The sequence below is a fragment of the Micrasema longulum genome, unplaced genomic scaffold, assembly GCF_059751315.1.
Source record: "Micrasema longulum isolate JH-2025_06_02 unplaced genomic scaffold, ASM5975131v1 h1tg000117l, whole genome shotgun sequence".
In the NCBI taxonomy this organism is placed as follows: domain Eukaryota; kingdom Metazoa; phylum Arthropoda; class Insecta; order Trichoptera; family Brachycentridae; genus Micrasema; species Micrasema longulum.
The window spans coordinates 743,094-763,108 of record NW_028277323.1 but is presented as its reverse complement, the minus strand read 5'-3'; the positions used below and the strand labels follow the sequence as shown (position 1 = coordinate 763,108).

The window sequence follows — 20,015 nt, the reverse complement described above, 5'->3', positions numbered from 1 at the left end:
TATAAAAACATAACAACTAAGCAATAGAAAGTTACACTGTTAATTTGGCGAAAGTCTGTAATCAGCCAAATTACATTATTCATAACAAGAAAGACAATATAAAGTATGTTAATGTTTAAAAAAGGAAAAGTATCATATTTGTAAAAACACATTTAAATGTTTTTTCTAGCGTGCTAAGAACACAAGCTACTATTACTACAAAATTTTAGTACAAACATCGATCAATTTTAATAATAAAGGCGTGGACCTTATTTGCAATTTTTTTCAAAATGCAATAGTTATTATTGTGCAATACCCAAACATTTTTCTGAGTTGACTAAAAAAATATTTACGCTGATACTGTGTAAATAGGAGTTTTAATTTTTCTTCTATAAAATTGTTATTTTTCTATGTAAAAATATGTATAAAAACACTCATGTATAATAAATAGACACGTTCATTGTACACTAGCTACATCTAAGATATAGCAAATATTGCGTTGCCCTCAACAAATGGAAGAAAAAGAGACATCATATCACAAATACAAATGAAATCATTTATCTTAAAGAAATATTTATTTAAATATTTCCTTAGTTCACATTTATTTCAGTGTAACTTATTACCATGCAACTTGGCTGGCAGCTGTCAAAATTTTGAAAAATGAACTTTAAAATACTCTCTCAGTAATTTGCCACCCTTAAAACCAGGCAAGAGTCCAATTAGTAAAAACGGCCGATTATAGTACATGCAAAATATGATAAAATTTAAAACAAATATTTCGTAACAGTTGTTTTTATTGAGGAATTTGTACTACGACTGTATAAGCTGTAGCCTGCTAGCAATTATCTTCTTCATCTTCAGAATCCAAGTCTCTTAATATGCTTATGAGCTCGTCTTCAGTAAAAAGTGGCACACACTTCTCAGAATTTTATGTTATTCTTATAAAACAGGTCGCGTGAGTTCTAAGTTTTTAGTCACCCTCTGAATCAATGCTAAAGGAACTAAATCAAGTCGATAGGCACATGGCAGACTACTGAATTTGACATACGAATGCTGGTGAGTACGAGCCTGATTTTGTGCTTTCAACTAGAAAAATAACGGCGGATAGGAGTTGTCGGATAATCGAGCGACGAATTACTGAGATAGTACTGTATAACTAATTATCTACTTATTCCGAAAATTGGATTACGTTTGCAAATGAAGCAATACTTAATATGTTTTGATTTTCAAAGTTGCATTGCAATCAAACCATATTTACATTACACACGAAGGAATATTTCTGCATAGATTCACTCCTGATCATGATGGAAGTCGGTTAGAGAATGAAGGCATGGTAAGTCATTATCCACGAATTAAGGTACCACTTTCTTTGTGCTAGTAACGTGTCTATTTAATTATACATCATTGTACAAAAATGTTTTTTCAAAAATTTAACTTTTACACTTGGACAGTTACGTAACATTCTCTGAATGAACTTTGTTTTCTAACAATATGTAGGTACATTGTGTATATAGAATATATTTGTGTAGATAAAGCCTTAAGTATTGTTAATTCTAAATATTTTATATTGTATGTATAACATAGTGACCTAAAAAGCCAATTATTATATTTATTTAATATAAAAAGTATTTTTCAAAGTATACATTTTTAAGAGTTCTTTCTAATTTTGTGTTTGCAGTACTGAAGTTGAAAGATTAGTAATTTTTCTATGGAATTTAAGCATCTAATTGTGATCCTTGTCCAGGCTGATGAAAAATACAGTGATCACCTTCATTTCCTGCAACAAATGATCGAGAAACACTGTATTTGGTTTAACTCTTCAGACTGGGGTAAAAAAATCCCTCCGCAATGGTGCTGTAATGTTGTGTTACATTAAGCAAAAAGTGTGGTATTTTTAAATACAGGTGGTTAAAACCAGAAAATTAACATGTATTTAAACAGCTTAATAAAAATAATTTGTAAAAATAATTATAAAATTTAGGCCTGTTATAGCAAATTATGACTTTATTATTTAAAAAAATAAGAGAGACAATATCAAGTCTTGTATAATATGTAGAGTTATGAGGACAGGTCTTAAACAAACATTTTTTTGTACGGTAACAGTTCTCAAAATCCCATTAATGATAATGTTGGTCATGGTAAGTAAAAGTGACACAATGAAGATTACATACCCTTTTCCTACGAAGCCTATGAAGCCTATGCAGGCTGGGAGGCCTAGGCTTACATGTTTTTTTCATTAAATTATATAAAAACAAAATAAGGGAGAACAGAAAAAAGATGTATAAATTCGTTTGTGCACAAGGTTAACATATAAAGCTGATAAAAACAGCAACTGCCATTCATATCAAATTTTATAAATGGACGCCATTCATTCTATGACTAAAATCTCTGGATTTAGAGATAACTTAAAGATAAAACATAAATTTATGTACATCTGCTTTCACACAACGATATTATCAGATGTATTTTATATAAAGAGCATTCCTTATTCATAAAAAAAAATAAACATGAAAAGACAGTAAACACACACATTCATAAAAACGTGTGGGAAAAAAACATATGTTAGTTAAAACAATAGGGTATTTTCAGAAATCAGGAATAATGTTGACAATATATTAAATATTTAGAGCAGAATTTTACAAATCTTATTATACGAATAACCATCGATGAATAAAAAACAAGTTATTATCCAAAACTTTCAGGTTTAAAACGTGCACATACAAAACGACGCGCAGTTAGTGACACGCCATTTTGACATCACTTGTCATTTCCGCCGAGTGGGCTTCTAACAAACATTGCGTACCTATGTAGGGCACCCAATTTTAGGTAAATCAAATTTGCATATTTTAAACTTTTGTAGAAAATTTATACGAGCACAGAAAAATAGTAATACTTCTACCAAATAACAATTTTTTTAAATCCTGAAAAGATCCTATTGTTACCACCAATCACAAAAAAAATAAAATACTAATGTCAACATGGAGAAAATAGTATAAAGCCAATGACAATCAGCCAAAAATATTCAATTCAACAAAACATGAACATAAAGAAGAATTATGTGCTTCCGATTACAAATGAATGTTTAAATTCTAAAATACAAACATTTAATCAGTCATACAGAATAAATTAAACAGTAAATTAGTGGTTTTTCATCAAAATATCAGCTTAGTGCAAGAAGTCACAGTGTTAAATATTCTGAATGATCAGTTTCCATACTTCTATATTTCCTTTACAATTAAGTATCCAAAGACATCAATAGCAAAGATAGTTATACAAAAGGGAAAAAATTATCTCACTTTTCGATGGATAAACTTACGACACAATATCTTGTCTCTCTAAAAAAATATCTCGTTGCACATTTTGTTATTTATGTGTAGTTTAATGTTCTTTTGAATATATTGATTACTGTTATACAAATCTACAAGTATTTATTGATTAACCTGTCAATTGGATTAAATAAGATAAAAAAAGTTGTTGGAATCATCATTGACAGATATCTCAAACGAAAATGAATTAGGGAATGTGGAAGTCTAGGCATTTCCAGGGCTGATGATCACTTCGCACACTATGATACATTCACAATATGAGGGTGTTAGAAGCAAACTTAGAAATCTCCATCTCAGTTACGGAGATATTTGCAAAAAACTTTGAAAAAAATGTGAGATTCCTAATTATGCTTCACCAACTCAATGGAGAATGCTAAGTTTGCGGTGTTAAGAAGTATAATTGAAATCTGTTTTTGCAATATTTAGAGACGGTTTGGAATTACGCTATTATTTAGGTAGGTAGGTTTTTATGTATAGTTTATTTTGGCATCAATAACTAATTTTCTGTTTTTGGTGGAGTTTTCTAAGTTTGCTTGTAATACATAAAGCCTAATGTTATTGGCATAATGCTAATTTTGCGGGAGGGTCAAACAAAGATTTTTTTAATTATCAAATTTTTTTAAGTCAGGTGTTATGTAAAACTATAAGGGCTATAGATAAATATTTAAAAAAACTAATTGAAATGTAAACCTTAGTAACAATTAGTAGAAAAAAATACTCCAATTATGTGTGCTACAAATCTGTTGATTTTATGAATGTCTTATAAGAGAATTTTTGATGTTAACACTCCAAAACTGATGTATCAGACATACATATTAAACTAGTTCCATAAAATTGTGGAGAAGGCTTCCCAGAACGGGCAGGTTTTTATGCCCATAATCACCATAGAGCTTGCTAAAACTCAAATAATTACAAAAATATATACTTTATTTAATGCTGGTATTGTTTTTTCAAGAAATCATTTTTATAATACAATTAATTTCTGACGGGACTAATAATTGCCATTGGTGACTTTTTGTAAGCTAGTGATTTGATATGATGGAATATTTTTCAGTGTGTCCTAATGAGTACCGTAGACATCGGCGGCTTAAGCTGTTTTATCTTTCCGCTCGCAGAAACCAGCCTGCCAATGGTGATGCTATGAAGAGCAATATCTTTACTCGACCGCACCTCCTCGGATATCGACAACTTTCATGTTACAAAAAGATAGTTCAGAGAGGAAAGCTTCCTTTTACTCTAATTACCGGGTATTTTTATTTCAACATTTTTAACAAACAAATTTGATTAATTTTAACATATCAAATTAAAATAATACAATTGAAATTGAAAATTCTCGCACTAAAACATTCAAATACGAAAAAAAATAAAGTTGAAGAAATTCACTGAACAAGCATACTTAACTCGACTAACAATAACTTATCATAGTAATAATTGGTATGATCTTGCGTTCAGCAATCGGTCGGTGATTTCCGTCACCCGATCAATTGGTTAATATTACAATTCCAGTATTACTCTCCGCGGAAGGTCAGCAGGGAGTCCACGAGGAATACGGCCCCGTTGATGATGGCCATTGAAGCCTTGGCCAGCTGTTTGTCCTTCATCTCACTCTTGTAGCTATGCTGGTACCGCTCGATGATCAGCGCTCCGGAAGCCACAAAGAGGGCGCATCCGACCAGGGAGAAGAAGATGTCGATGCGACGGTTGATGGGTGTTTGAAGAAGGTATCCTGCAAAATGATATTTTTTTTATAAAATATTCCATAAAATATAGAGTTCAAACATACGCAGAATGGTAAATGTTCACCACCATCATCATAAAACTCTTTTCCTCACCCAATGGTGCATAGGGCACTGCATTTTTTATTAAAATGCAGCGTATTTTTCAATATTACGCTAAAGGTGCCAGTCCAAGAAAAATGAAATACTTAGATGTTTTATGTCTAACATTTTCCTCAAGCACTTACTCTCAAAACTCAGATGTCAAAACTTTACTCGTCTGGGTCTTAATATTCATACCAAAAAGACTCTCTATAATAATGGACAGAGGATCGAGAAAGTTGAAAACTTTAAATACTTGGGAGTTCATATAACCGAGGATTGCTGAGCAAATTTCAATTTCACGCGTGTTGTCTAAAACTCTTGTCTATACTCGGTCAAAGGCGGCCTCCGCAGTGTAGTGGTTAAGACGCTTGACTCACACACGGAAGGTTCCGGATTCGATTCCCAGTGAGAACACCAAAAAATTAATGTGATTTTTCTCAAGCCTGGGTGTTCTGTAATTCATTACTGTGATTGGGTCTCCTGACCTGTTGTGGTGCAATAAAAAACGAAATGCTGATTATTCAACTCTTGTTTAATGCCAGTACTCTTACATGGGTGCGAATCTTGGCACCTTACCGAAGCTCTACTAATCTTATTAAAATAATAATATTATTAAATTACCTGCAGCACATCCAGCCAAAATGATGATAAAGCCAACAAAAGTTCCAGTTGTGATCATGGAAATTGTGATGTCACAGTCAAAACTATTATAATGGATGCCAATGCAGATGCATGTCAGAGCCTAAAAACAAAACGACAAAATTAATTAATTTTATAATCGCAAATTCAACTAATCAAATTAAAAAGTTATATTATGCAACAACTATGGGAAACGGGAAACTAAAATGACATAAACAGACTACAAAGGCAGCAAAATAAAATCTTAAAGTTAGTATATGACCTCCCTTATCTAACACCAACTAAAAACAATTCAATATAACTGAACTTTTGCAAACAGAATCCTTAAATATAAAGTTTATACTTGAAGCACTAACTTTGTGGTTATTCATTATAATAAAATAAATAAAACAACTTTGTTTGAATTCGCAAATCATCTGATTGAAAATAATCATAACTTCAATAAAGACACTGGATTAAAAGTACTTCATGTTGAAAATAAAATATTAAAATTAGACAACTTAGAAATCTTAGAAATTAAAAAAGCGATTCATAATAAGAAAACAATAATTAATAACCAAATAAACAATATTTCTTTTAGTCCTCTCCCGTCTTACTTCGAAAATAATGATATCAAATTACCACCTGTGTAAGGAAAAAACGAATTGATTTATTGGGTCCACGTGTAGTATTTAGTGAACAAGATAAAAATAAAAAAGGAATCAATTCATTAGTTACGTAAACCTTGACGAAGAAGCTTGTTTGCTTTGAAACCGGTCGGTGATAAATAAAAATTAGTGGTTAAAAACAAAGTTGTTTTATTTATTTTACTATCCCTTAAAATTTATTCATACTGACGTAATTGTAGACAAATAACTAAAACTTGAAAAAAAATGCAGTAAACACTGACACATTAGTGAATATCGGAATAATATCACAGACAACATTCTAAAACAAGACAAGGACAGTCGAGACTAATAAAACAGGAACTGAAATTGTACAAAAATTAACTACCAGACAAAACTAAACAATAGACTCAGACAAAGTTTGCCAAAGATGTTAAAAATATTATCATCAACAATAGAATATGAATTTAAAAAATAAAAAAACTATTTTGTTGAATGAATGTAATCCGGAAGGGTCATAAATTAATTTGAAATAAAAAACGATGCCTAAATGAATGGTCAAGTAAGTGAACTGTTTTTATATTTTTCTCTCTAGGGTATTTTTTGAAAAACCGATTATACGATTTGAGTCCGAAACATTTATAACTCAAGACAATTATTACTACAGAGAAAAAGAGCTGAAACCTTTATCAGTGCGGGTGGTATTTATCAATTTACCTCTCTGTTGCAATAAATTTCTAACATAACTCAACTCCTCGAGAAAATTCGTATCCCTCAACGTACAACTCGGCTGCAACAATTGTTTCATTGTGGTATTTCAAGCACAAATAATATCAAGAATGCATCTTTTCCCTTTTTCTGGAATCAATATATATTTTCTCACTTTGAACAACTTTAAAGACAAGGCTCGAGCCTTGATTGCAAATAATAATAAATAGTAAAAAATTATAATTGGCTTAATATTTTTGTTTATTTGTAAATGTTGTATTTTTGTTGTAATGGGTGGATTTTTTCTTAAAAATACATCAGCAAAATGGTGAATGTTACACAGGGTGTAAAGTGATGCCATCCTATTACAGGTCATAAGCTAATGATGGTGACCGATAAAAATACATTATTGTGCTTCATTAGTAATGCTATGTCGTTTTTTGTTTAATTAGGAGAATATAAATGACGAGCGTTAAAAAGTCCCCCTTAGAATATAATATTACGCCAATAAGATGATATTTTTAATTAATTTAATTAGCATTCAATGTTTTGTATATCCAGTCCAAAAATCTAAATAAAAACGTTTCCCTAAGATTTAAATTTATGGTCTAAGTTTATATAGGAAATGAGAACAAAAAAAGGGCGTCGCAAATTACGCCCAACCCAAAACTAACACTAGGCTTACAATGACATAATGAAAAATTGATACAGCCTTCAGACTTAATTATTTTTACTGGCAGAAATGCTGACATCATAATATATAAGACCATTGTAAGGAGTTTCGTACTAAAAACAGGTAAAAAACATATTTTTTTAAATGAATGAGGAAGTTCAATAGTTTTAAAAAAATAAAATATATATAATTTACATTTTAATATTTATGTCTGATTATCTTTTTTAAATTGTATTCTTTGGAATTTTATTATTTATTACTTATACCTTTTTTTATTGTAATTATATTGCATCACATGTCATTATACAGGTGTTCTTTAAACCCTGTCACATCCGAAATGATCAGTATGTGCAAGAAGACATATTGGCATATTAAAAAAAATATTTAGAAAACAAAAATTTCAAAAAATAAAATATATATTTATTTTTTAAATAAATATTTGCGTTCTTAAAATTTACGCAAATATTTCATTTTTAGGGCCATTTTCAACGAGTTGTAAATAACTCACTATTAGAAAATGGGAATCAAGTTGGGGTGGAGTGGGATTCGAACCACGGACCTTTGATCCGTGAGTCCGAGACACTAGCCACAGTACCACAACCCGATTAAAAAAAAAAACAAATGGTTGCTTACTTCTGCAGGGGAGAAGTGAGGGGAGCGCGGCGCAGTATCAGACTCCCCCCTCCCCACACCTCGTTTCTCCCCTGCAGAAGTAAGCAACAATTAGCTTTTTTTGATATTTTATTCGTTCTGAAAAAATATTTTAATGTGCCAATATGTCTTCTTGCTCATCATACTGATCATCGTGGTTTCGGATGTGACAGAGTTTAATGAACACCCTGTATTTAAATCTAATTATTATGGCTTGACACGGGCACAGCCTAAAAAGCCTTAATAAGTTCACTTATATTTAAACGAGTGTAATTTTGAATAAATAAATAAATAAATAAATTGCGCAGCTAGGCGTAGTTTGATTACAAAAAATAATATTTATATTTGAATATTCAATGTTTTAAGCTTTGTTAATCACTCATGAACAAATATATACCAATGAAAAGTTACACAATCATTTTTACAGTGTTTATCCGAAAGGTTTTTACATGTTTTTATGACACAAATAGCAATTTTTGTTTCGATTCTAAACATCACGCCTAGTTGGCGGTCGAAGAACGACTAAATACGCGATGGGTATGACTGAGCGTTTGGGCACGAGTTAAGTGTCATCATTGATGAGGGCTCAGGGCATGTCTATGTTTTATATGTCAATGGGTTTGGTAACTGCCCGATTTCGGCCGGTAAAATGCATTACGATCCGTTATCTTTCGCGTCGATGCCGTATTTGACCTGCTAGTTGTTTTCAAACATTGTTATTTGATTATTTATTTCGTTCTTATTCATTTGCGATATGATATTATAACGTCATTGACCTACCAGCAATCTTAGGAATAATTTCATATTGGAATTTTGAATACCGATTAGAAAAAAACAACATAATATATTGAATCGAATAACACTTAATAAATATATAAATTGACAGGGAAGATGATATCAATTTATCTAAATAGTAATGATGTACACTTCCACTTATTTGTTTGACCAATTAGCGCTTTCATCCTATAATGGGCATTTTCAGAATGGTGAATATTATACACTGTCTTAAAATATGTTGACATATTATTTGTAAGCTAAGCAAAACAACGTAACCGACGACAATGTCGGTGGTTACGCTAGCTCGCACCACTGTCAGAGTTATAGGCAAAACAGCGTAACCACCCTCAGATTTACAATTTTATCGGATGCTTTTGTTGTGCTTGGCTTTGTTTGTAAATAACTAGGATATTTACTTTATAATAAATAAAAATCGACTATGGTGAATTGCATTATGTTTGGTTGCAGCAGTAGGAGCGTCAAAGGTGTTTAAGGAGTCAGTTTTCACAGGTAATTGATTCCGAATATTTTACCATGATTAACATTGATTTTTGGCAGTTATTGTCCCAACACGTGAATTATGTTGCTTAAAAACTTTCATTTCAAACATATTTACTTCAGATACTATTTTTTCTCAATTTAGGGGATAAATTTGTGAATCAAAATAGTTGATTATAGGCAATATGCCAGGGCCGCACTAGGCATCAATATAAAGTTTGAGTTTTTATCGAGTAGAGGTCGATTCAAATTTTACTCAAAAACAGAAACGTTTTTTTTTATTTTTAAAGTTAATATTGAAATCGCATCTAAAATGACGAGTCCAAATTTCAGGCCGCTACGACTCGCCGTTTCGGAGATGTGACGGACAAACACACAAACTCAACACAGGACTTTGGTTCCATGGAGTTGGGATTTATGTCTCGATAAATGTAACATAAGTATATTGTGAATAAAATGAATAAATAAATAAAATAATAAACACACACATGTATTTTCAGTTTTATAAAATAAATATAAGCGAATTATAGAAAAATAAATTAGAATAACCCTGCAATAATAAATACACGGGTACATATTTAAAAGTATTTACAATGCAAATTAATATCCATTTGGCAATTCTCGACCTGAGTACGGCCCAGTGTTTTGCTGCGAACTGTAGCTAACTTAATACCCAATAGTCATATAATGGTTTTTCTACATTTGGGCTTCTCTCTAGGTTACGCATTATTACTCTGAGGTTACCGCCACTATCTTAAAAGCGGAAGGTATTTAAACAATTTGGCTGTCATTTCAGTATTGGCGATAACCAACCATTATAAATCAAATTTACCGAATTATTAAAAAAAATATATATGAAAAATTTTAAAAAACCTCCTGCACAATTCACTATTTGTCGCTTACGTTGTTCTGCCGTTTATGGCTCGATATTTTAGAAATAGTGTTTCATTTGGACGTATATAATAAGCATATTATAAATTCAGGGGGGCAATTACAAACGCTGTGTTCATCGGTATATATCGAGACGGTGTAAGGTCAAATCGAAATAATAATAAGAATGCATGTTTTCCCAGAATTCAAAATAATTATAACACGGTCTTACTGAAATCGATATATTTATATTATTACCTCACTTTAAACCAATTTTAAGAAAATGCTAGAACCCCTACTGAAAATAATCATTTTAATTTAATCTAACTGTACCTACCTAATATTTTACTTTTTTGTCCACTTTAATATTCTTATTATTTTCTCTTGTTTGAAAGAAGAAAGGAGGGAGGCTGATCTGGGGTTACTCTATATGGATCCGCCGGCGAAAGGATTTTAAAGTCCGAGTGAACAAAATTTTTTTTTTATATATTTTTTTATTTTTCATTATTATTGTAATACTTTATATTTTTTGCGTGTGGAATAATATGGAGTGGCTTTTTAAAAGGAACGCCTTTTTTCTTCTTTTTTTGACATTGTATTTAGTATTGTATAGAAAACTATAATTGGCCTATAATTTTGGTTTATTTGCAAATATTTTTTTTTGTTATAATGGCTGTTTTAATAATAATTATTGTTATGGATAACTTATACAGCGCCTTTTTCGTAATATAATACCTCAAGGGCGCTTTACAAAGTGATTATATAAAGATGTAAATTTAATTTTAACTTTTTAATTTAAGAAAAATAATGTTCTTTGTCACCACATGCTAAGAATTTATTCAAATGATTTAGAGAACCAGTTTAAGTTTCTTCCGAAACATAACTTCACTCTCACAGTTTCGGACCTCTGCTGGGAGAGCATTCCATGCCGTAGGGCCTGCGACCGCAAATGCGCGTTCGCCTAATTTAGCGCGCTGTTTGCGTAGAGGTATAATAACTTTTCCTTTCGACGTTGATGTAGCTGATCTAAGCGTAAGACGTCTGTCAGCTAGTTCATCTGGAATGCAGAGTTCCCTTAGATATTCTGGAGCAGAGTTGTGCAGTGACCTATACATAAGCCAACGGAGTTTGTATTCCACCCTCTGTGGTAAACGTAGCCAGTGTAATTCCCGAAGTAGTGGAGTGATATGACTGAACTTAGAGATTCCAAAAATAAGTCTCGCTGCGGAATTCAATACAGACTGCAAGCGAGTCATTTTATTCATTGGCAGACCTGCGTAGATACCATTACAATAATCGACTCTAGACACTATAAACGCATTTATTAACTGACGGGCGGCATCAACCGGCAATTTTTTGCATATGCATTTAATCTGTCTCAGCTGGTAAAAGCATGAACTTATCGTTTTACTTATTTGAGCGTTAAGAGAAAGATCAGAATGAAGGAAGACTCCCAGTAGTTGAACGGTGGGTAAAGCGGTACTCCTTACATCGGGTAGTGCCGTATCCTGAATCAAATTCTGTCGTCTGGCTGAAGCTATTGTTTTCTTTTAATAAATAAATGTGCGAAAATGTGTATATTTGTATGAAAATTTAAAGTATCTTAGTCGGTATACTGCAATTGAACACGCTTGCATACATATTCTATTTTTCATACAGAAAGTTTTATTTTACTTTGTACATAAAATTGAAGATAAACGTACCCTTACCATGGTAATACGGGGTCAGGTTAATTTATTCAATTCATTTGACAAAGTATCGTTTCGCGTTGGGGTAGCTCCAGCTTGGCTATTTTTACTCTTCAGAAGGCGTTCTGCTGATGTATTATTTTATAGCTAGCAGCTAACAAGCGTCCACTATGTTTGCCATTAAAGTAGCGTTCACACGAGAACAATACAATAGACACCAAAACATCGTCTTGTCCCAGCTCCGTGAAAAACCTCGACTGCGCAGGACAGAACAATGGTACAATACAACAATAGGGAAATATCACATACTACGAACACCGATAAAAATATATGAAATGGATTTAGAATAATTAATTGTATTTTCAATTTTTTTGGTAGAGAAATGTTTTTTTACATAAATGTAAAAAAGAAATTCAATAAAAATATGTTGGTAGAAAAACGCGACGAGTTTGACCTTGGTTGTTGTGACGTCAAGATTCATGAAATTGTTTTACACAAATTTCAATGGCAGGAACAAATAAACATGGATCGTGGCGTATTAGGGGCGTGGCCAATGGAATGACCGTTTTTGCGGGAATTAAAAATTACAAATTTAAAAGTATTTTTAATGCTATTAATAATAAGCAAAAAATATTTTTTTACTGGACAGTATAGACTTTTGACTTTATTACTTTAAAAATGTAAAAATAAACGTGATATTTCCCTATTTGATCGTAGTTTACACGAGTTCGCGAAAAAGATTATTTCTTTCTTACCAAGATGTATTGGAAATATGCTAGAGCACGAAATAAATAATAACAAGGAATTTTTACTGCCGAAAAAATGCGCACACGCGCCAAGCGAGTGACTATTGCCCTACTGTCTTGTTCGTGTGCGTTCAAACGAGGATATTACAAAAGCTTAGAGTCTAGAGCAGTTTTTAAAGTTACTCTGAAACTAAAGAATTTTGAATTTAAGTTGAAAATTCAAGTCTGACTCGCTTGAACTTCTCCATTTTAGGTGAAAACTTTGAAGCTTCCATTGATGTTACGAAGCTCATTTTGAAAGTATTTTTTTTTAAATAAGTTACAATAAAAAAATCCTGAAAAAATCTTCCAGAATTAAAAAAATAAATAATAAAAACCGACCGGCCGAAAATTTATCAAATCCCATTAAAAAAATCATAACTCAAAAACTACGGAAAATCGCGGAGCATTCATGGGAGTGATTCGGATACCCCTCAATATAAGTCACCTACATCTTACCTTTGGACGTCATTCCTCCGACCAACCTGTAAATGGCGAGAATGAACAGTAACGTGGGACGATGACGACCAAGGAAGACGTGTCATGATCAGATAAACCAAAATCCTAAAAAAGCAGGCAGAAACGAAAGGCATGTATGACAAGATGTATGAATAAGAAAGAAGCTATAAATGTAAGCCAGGATAGACGTGTGTGGCGGTCTATTCTATCTGCCTACCTCTACGGGAAAATGAACCGATGGTGGTGGTAGTAGTAGTAGTAAATCAACGCGTGGGTCATTTAAAAAGCATGCGTGGGTCAGTGTCTGACACACGGTCATAGGTTCGTATCTCACTTCATATCACTTCTCTTGGACAATGTCTCGGTTCAATGTCCTGGCCTCCAAATTGCTGTTCATGCGTGGACAATATGTCGAATGCTGGGAGAGGACAATATTGTACTGTCCTCGGGTGAACGCTACATAAGGCAGAGGCAGAGTGGCAGAAAGGCAGGTGTGGCGCGAAGGTCGGCCTGTGAGTCGTAAAAAGGAGGTCAGCCATGGGAAAAGATACAAGCCGTGGTCAAGTAAGGTTGTATTGAAATTTATGTTCAAAACAAATGCCGCTTTCATTAAATTATTGCCAAATTAAAAACAATTTATTATGTTTTATAAAGCAAATAAACCTTAAAAGCGTAAATATGAAAGTTTTGCAAAATTGGCACGTAAAGCCATTTTCGAATTTTTGCGAGACACAACACGGCGATTCATTTATATATATATATATATATATAGATTATAACATCTTTTTTTATATATTATCTGATTGCGATCATGATATTTGGCAGTCCGAATGACTGGAGTTCGGATAAACGGAGTTCTACTGTATTTCTAGATAATATATTTTGACTCACTTTTTTATAAAATAATATTTTTAGCCTAAATAAATACACAAATACTCCAGAGTAAAATGTATGCGTCAGTTAATTAAAGAAATTGAAGCGGCTTGGTAATTAGGTTAATTAACGAACGCATTTGACTGGCCTTTTTGTTATTTTTTTAATTGACGACTGACATAACTTTCTTGTAAAGGCCGAATGTTGACCAAACCCACAAATTAATTAGCTGATTAATTTATTTCTTACCTCATTCTTTCATTTCCATCCACAGCCACTCGACATTTTTTAGAAAAAAATGTGGAAAGACGCATTCTCGATTTTTTTTAAATAAGACCGAAATTAAATCACTTTAATTTTTTAAGTAGAAAATTATGTCACTTTTGACACTGACGGAATCGGCGATATTTATTTGGCGATACATCAGTACCTTTTGAATTACGCGCTTTATAAAACGCGTGTAAACGCGCGGTGGTGCAACGTCTGTAGGGTTGTAAAGGCACAAGGCACCTTATTAATATTACAACAACATATTACAACGGAGATGGAGAACAATTAAGACAAGATAATATGGAAGTCTGGGCATTTATAAGTCCACGACCTATAATTGGCTAGTTAAGGTGGCCACTTTACATATTGTAACATTCACAAGTCTGCCTATGTTCGTACATACATATTTCTTGATTTTTGTGAAGTTGAACAGATAGCAGAATTATGTTTTTTAAGCATAAGCAGAATGGTGAATGTTACACAGTGTGAAAGTGGCCACTCAAACCAGCCAATGGCAGTGAAAATACTTCCTCCACATAACCGCAACTGTTTAATAGACCGTGCGTCTTCCTATCGATTTCACTCATACAAAAAAGCGGTGTTTTTTTGACGATATTTTCCTTCGAAATTTTCAATTTCATAAATCGCGAATAATTTAATTAAATAAAGGGTGTTTGTGGGATATTATCGCTCATCTTCATGACCATATTGCAAGCACGAATGGTAGCAAAAACTCTATTTACTTGCATCACAATAGCTTATGTTTTTTAAATTTTTTATATGTTATTTTTGCACCACAACAGGCCAGGAGGCCCAATTACAGTGGTGAATTACATCACAGAACATCCAGGCTTGAGAAAAATCACATTTTAATTTTTTTGTGTTCTCACCGGGAATCGAATCCGGAACCTTTCGTGTGTGAGACAAGTTCTTGACCACTACACTACGGAGGTCACCATGTTCATTATAGTAATTTAATAAATTTTTTAAGATCATTATTTTTAAATATCTTAACTCCAAAGCCCTTCATACAAGTCACCAAAAGAAAAATCCTACAGTCACCAACTACATCGATTTAATCAAGTCTCAGTGAAAGGCTTGTTGTAGGTACGAATTACGTTTGACAATTTCAACACCAAGGGTTAACAACACTACTTTCTTCAGCCAATGACAGGTCATAAAAATCTTTGTTGCAATATAAGAATTCTACAAGTACCAATGTACTAAGGAAAAATGTTCGCAATCGGTTGCTGCGCGCCGATAGGAACGAAGTTGGCAATCTTCTAAAAGTTCGAGATTAGCGGAAATTGACTAATCTGCTTTCTTTCCATACTTTTTTTCAATTTTTTTTTTTGGTAAAAAGAAATATTAGCCTTCTTATAATTTACCCAAATATTTCAATTTTGGTGGCCATTTTCAACGAGTTGTAAATAACTCACTGTTAGAAAACGGAAATCAAGTTGGGGTAGAGTGGGGTTTGAACCTCGGTCCTCTGGCCCGTGAGTCCGCAAGACTAGCCACGGGACCACAACCCGATTAAAATTTTTATATATCTTGAAATTTTTATGTTTTATCACTATGTATTTTTGTATTATTTAATTTAGTACTCACTTTTATATTATTTATTACTCTCATTTCTTACTACAGTATAGAGTGAGTTTGTAGAAACCATATCTCAATTATGTTTTTTTCTTTTTTTCTATTGATTTCAATGATACTATTATTTTGTATATTTGATTATGTCTGAATCTAAATTTGTATAATTTGTATTTTAATATTTATATCTGATTGATTTTTTAAAATTGTCTTCTTTGGAATTTTATTATTTATACTTTGTTTTTTTGGATTGTTATTCTATGCATTACATGTCATTATAATTTAATTTAATTTATTTTGCTACATATTTATTATTGTTCATTACTATGGCTTGACACGGGCACAGCTTAAAAGGCCTTAATAAGTTCATTTATATTTAAATAAGTGTAATTTAAAATGAATAAATAAACCAAAATAATAGGCTAATTATAGTTTTCTATGCATTACTAAATACAATGTCAAAAAAAGAAGAAAAAAAGCGTACATTTAAAAAGCCACTCCGCATCATTCCACGCGTAAAAAAAAATATATGTATATTACAATAATAATGAAATAATAAAAAAAAAAAAAACAAAAAGGTGAGCCTTCCCTCCTTTCTTCTTTCAAACAAGATAAAATAATTACAATATTACAGAGTACAAAAAAATAAATATAATATGTTACACAGGACAGTCAAAAATACTACATAATGGACTTAAACACTACAACGACCTACCTTACTACTTGAAAACTTTTACTGGAGACAAATTTAAAATCCATCTGAAAAAGCACATGATGACTGAACTAACTAGACTAGACGAGACATAAAATGACTAGACAATATTAAATTTCTAATGTAACCCTAACGGGTTTTTTAAAATTGTAAATAATTTTTTTTTAAATCTTTCGAAACCGCCACGCATTAGTTCCAGAACACGCGTCTCGGAAAACAAGTTTAAAACTTTTTTTTTTTCGTTGAATTTTTGCTCTATTTTGTCTTGCGTCATGATTAATCATTGTTTGATTTGTAATCAGAGGTTACCATGGTAGCCGATGACGTTACGAATGGATCATCTCTTGTATCCGCATATGACTTGGCGACTAAAATATGTATGAGAACGTACACGCAATAAACATTTTTTAGAATCAACATCCAATTATCATGACTTGATTAAATGACGGTATTCATCATCATCATTCACGTGTCATAGGGCTCTGCATTACGACACAATCGAAGCGAATCTAGATCTTTTTGTTACAAAGAGGCAACGTGATCTCAGCCTTACGCTTCGGGTACCAGTTTAGGTACTATAAAATATTTCAGTGCAGAAATACCTTCAAAAGTCGTTTACACGAGAACAAAACGATGTTGTTTTGTCCCAGAAAACGACAATTGACAAAAAATTATTCTGAGACATCGCCACCGAGACCGAGATAGACAGGCAGGATCTCCGTGGAAAAATGACCACCCCCTCCACCGCGGGCGGCCACATTGTCCCCGTGTGAACACGCTCGGACAGGACCTTGTGACAACAGCGATTTCATCATCATCATCATTCCTTTCCGCATCTAATGGTGCATAGAGCACTGTTTTCATATGTTATGTACTTACATAGTATGTGCAAATGACACACTGACACATAGGGATGTGCAAATGACACACTGATCAAGCAAATAATAATTGGACAAAAAGCTTTAATAAAAATTATCCTAAGAGTCCCAATATCAGAACTAGTTCCCTCGGTATATTTGAAAATCTCAATGTAAATTCTATAAAACAACTTTATGTAAAAGCTTTGTAATACGCATGTAAACATTATTCTCTACCTTCCGTTACAAATACCAGAGTTACTAGATACTCCACCCTGATGCTGCAAAAAAATAAAAAAATAAATACAACCTTCGGTCAAAGAGGATTGACCTACTACTCTGTTAAAGTGTACAATCTACTTCCATTATCCATAAGGACAATTAGTAAGTTCTCAAAATATAAAATGTATGCACTGTTTATGAATTTTATTAATTAGTCTATATAAATAAGTTATGTTTTTTATGAATATTTTTGTTTTTTATTGTTTATTATGTTAATTATAATTAGGTTAATTGGTTTAATTACTTTTTTTTACTGTTATTATTTTGTTAATTTTGTTAACTTTGTAAAATAGCTAATCCTAGGCATGTTTCACATTTTGTAAAATGTTTCCCTCGGCACGGGACACCAGTGAGGGAACATTATTCTGTATAAAAAAGAGAATACAAACAATGTAAAAGTATAAATAAATAAACAAATGTTGTATTTAGTCAGCTGGTGGTATAAATTACGTTCTCCACAGGATGAAATATACCCAGACTTCTGATGCATTTGGCACTTAACCCTCTGGTAAAGCTTCCTGGGACCAATATTAACATCTTACGCAATGCAGAAATAATGTATTTTTATTGAAAAGGGTCGTTTATAGTATGCACTTGAAAACCATATGCTTCAATGCGTGAGAAATATAATTTAGCGTGAATCTCAGGATGTAGCGTGGGAAGAATAAATGTACCTATTTTTTGTATCAAACCTACCCCTCCATAGGACCAAAACTTGCATTATATAAATCCATACAGTCCTTTGGAGAGGGATTAGAAATGTAATCTCTCGTGGTTACTACGTCACTCTGACGTAATACTTATTTTTTAAAAATACGGTAGCTTTCAAGTGTAACAGTATAATGGTTTTTTGTAATGTCTTCGTGTCTTGTCAATTGATCTGTTGGACTTCTATTTATATATATTTATTCTCAGAGTGCTATTATCGTTTATCATTTATTTATTCATATATTTGTACATTACAAAATAAAATATCTTAATTCATACATGTAGAAATAATTAGGTATATATAAAAAAAACACATTAGTATACGTAATATCCAAAGAATAATATGTTAAAAAGTAAGAGAATCTTGTAACGAAAAACTCCCTCAGAGACGTGAAAAATGTCAATGTCCAAAGTGATATTGTTTAACATAGAGATAGCCCTACATGCTATATATGTGCAATATATGCTATACTACATCGCCACATAACACATACACCAATCGCAACGTATCTTGATCATTTTTGTTACAAGGTAAGATGATCAGTCTTCCGCTTTGACTCTCCTCTATGCGCTACTGACAGAGACTAAGAGAGTCCTCCAGGACTGTATAACAGCTGGGGGTACATGGTGTGTTTTTGGATCCCCTCAATGTAGAACCACGTTTAAGACAGTTGGTTGGTTGGAAGAAATTGCCATTTGGCATACCTATGCCCCATTAGGTGTGGAAAGGGAATGATGTGTGATTTCTTCTTCTTCTTTTCCACATCCGCTCCTAAGTGGAGCATGTGGACATCACCAGTTGTGCTTATCGCCAGCCAGCATTTTTGCCTCTTCCCACGTCAATCCAGCGCCCCTTAATTCCGCCGAATAAAGTCTAAAGATTGTCATTGACGGCCTTCCAGGACGGCGTGAGCCCGCAGGTTTAAAGAAGAGGCAACTTTGGTTTAGGTTCTCCTGAGGCATGCGCAGCACGTGTCCAAACCAGGTCCACCGTCGCATCCTCAAGACGCTCGTTATAGGAGGCTGCTGCGTCCGTTCTCGGACTTGGTTATAAAATCGAACCACCTTATACCTAATATTCTTCTCAAGCACCTTACTCTCAAAACTCAGAAGTTTGGTGTTTTGAGCTTTGGTAAGGGTGCCAAGATCCGCACCCATATAGGAGTACTGGCATTATACAAGAGTTGAATAATCGGCATTTCATTTTGAATGAATATAGACTCGAGTTCCAGACAACAC

At 32.7% G+C, this 20,015-nt stretch overlaps 1 protein-coding gene across 1 annotated transcript in view; it reads right to left on the bottom strand.

The window, feature by feature from the left end:
* Positions 1-3,805: 3,805 nt before the first annotated feature.
* Positions 3,806-20,015, bottom strand: part of LOC148284471 (uncharacterized) — a 39,482-nt gene continuing 23,272 nt past the window's right edge. Inside the window, exons 2-3 of the mRNA XM_088239955.1 lie at positions 5,747-5,867; positions 3,806-5,031 (exon numbers count right to left, since the gene is read on the bottom strand). Of these exons, the coding sequence (XP_088096081.1) occupies positions 4,814-5,031; positions 5,747-5,867 (339 nt within the window). The 3' untranslated portion in view covers positions 3,806-4,813. The remainder of the gene's footprint in view (positions 5,032-5,746; positions 5,868-20,015) is intronic.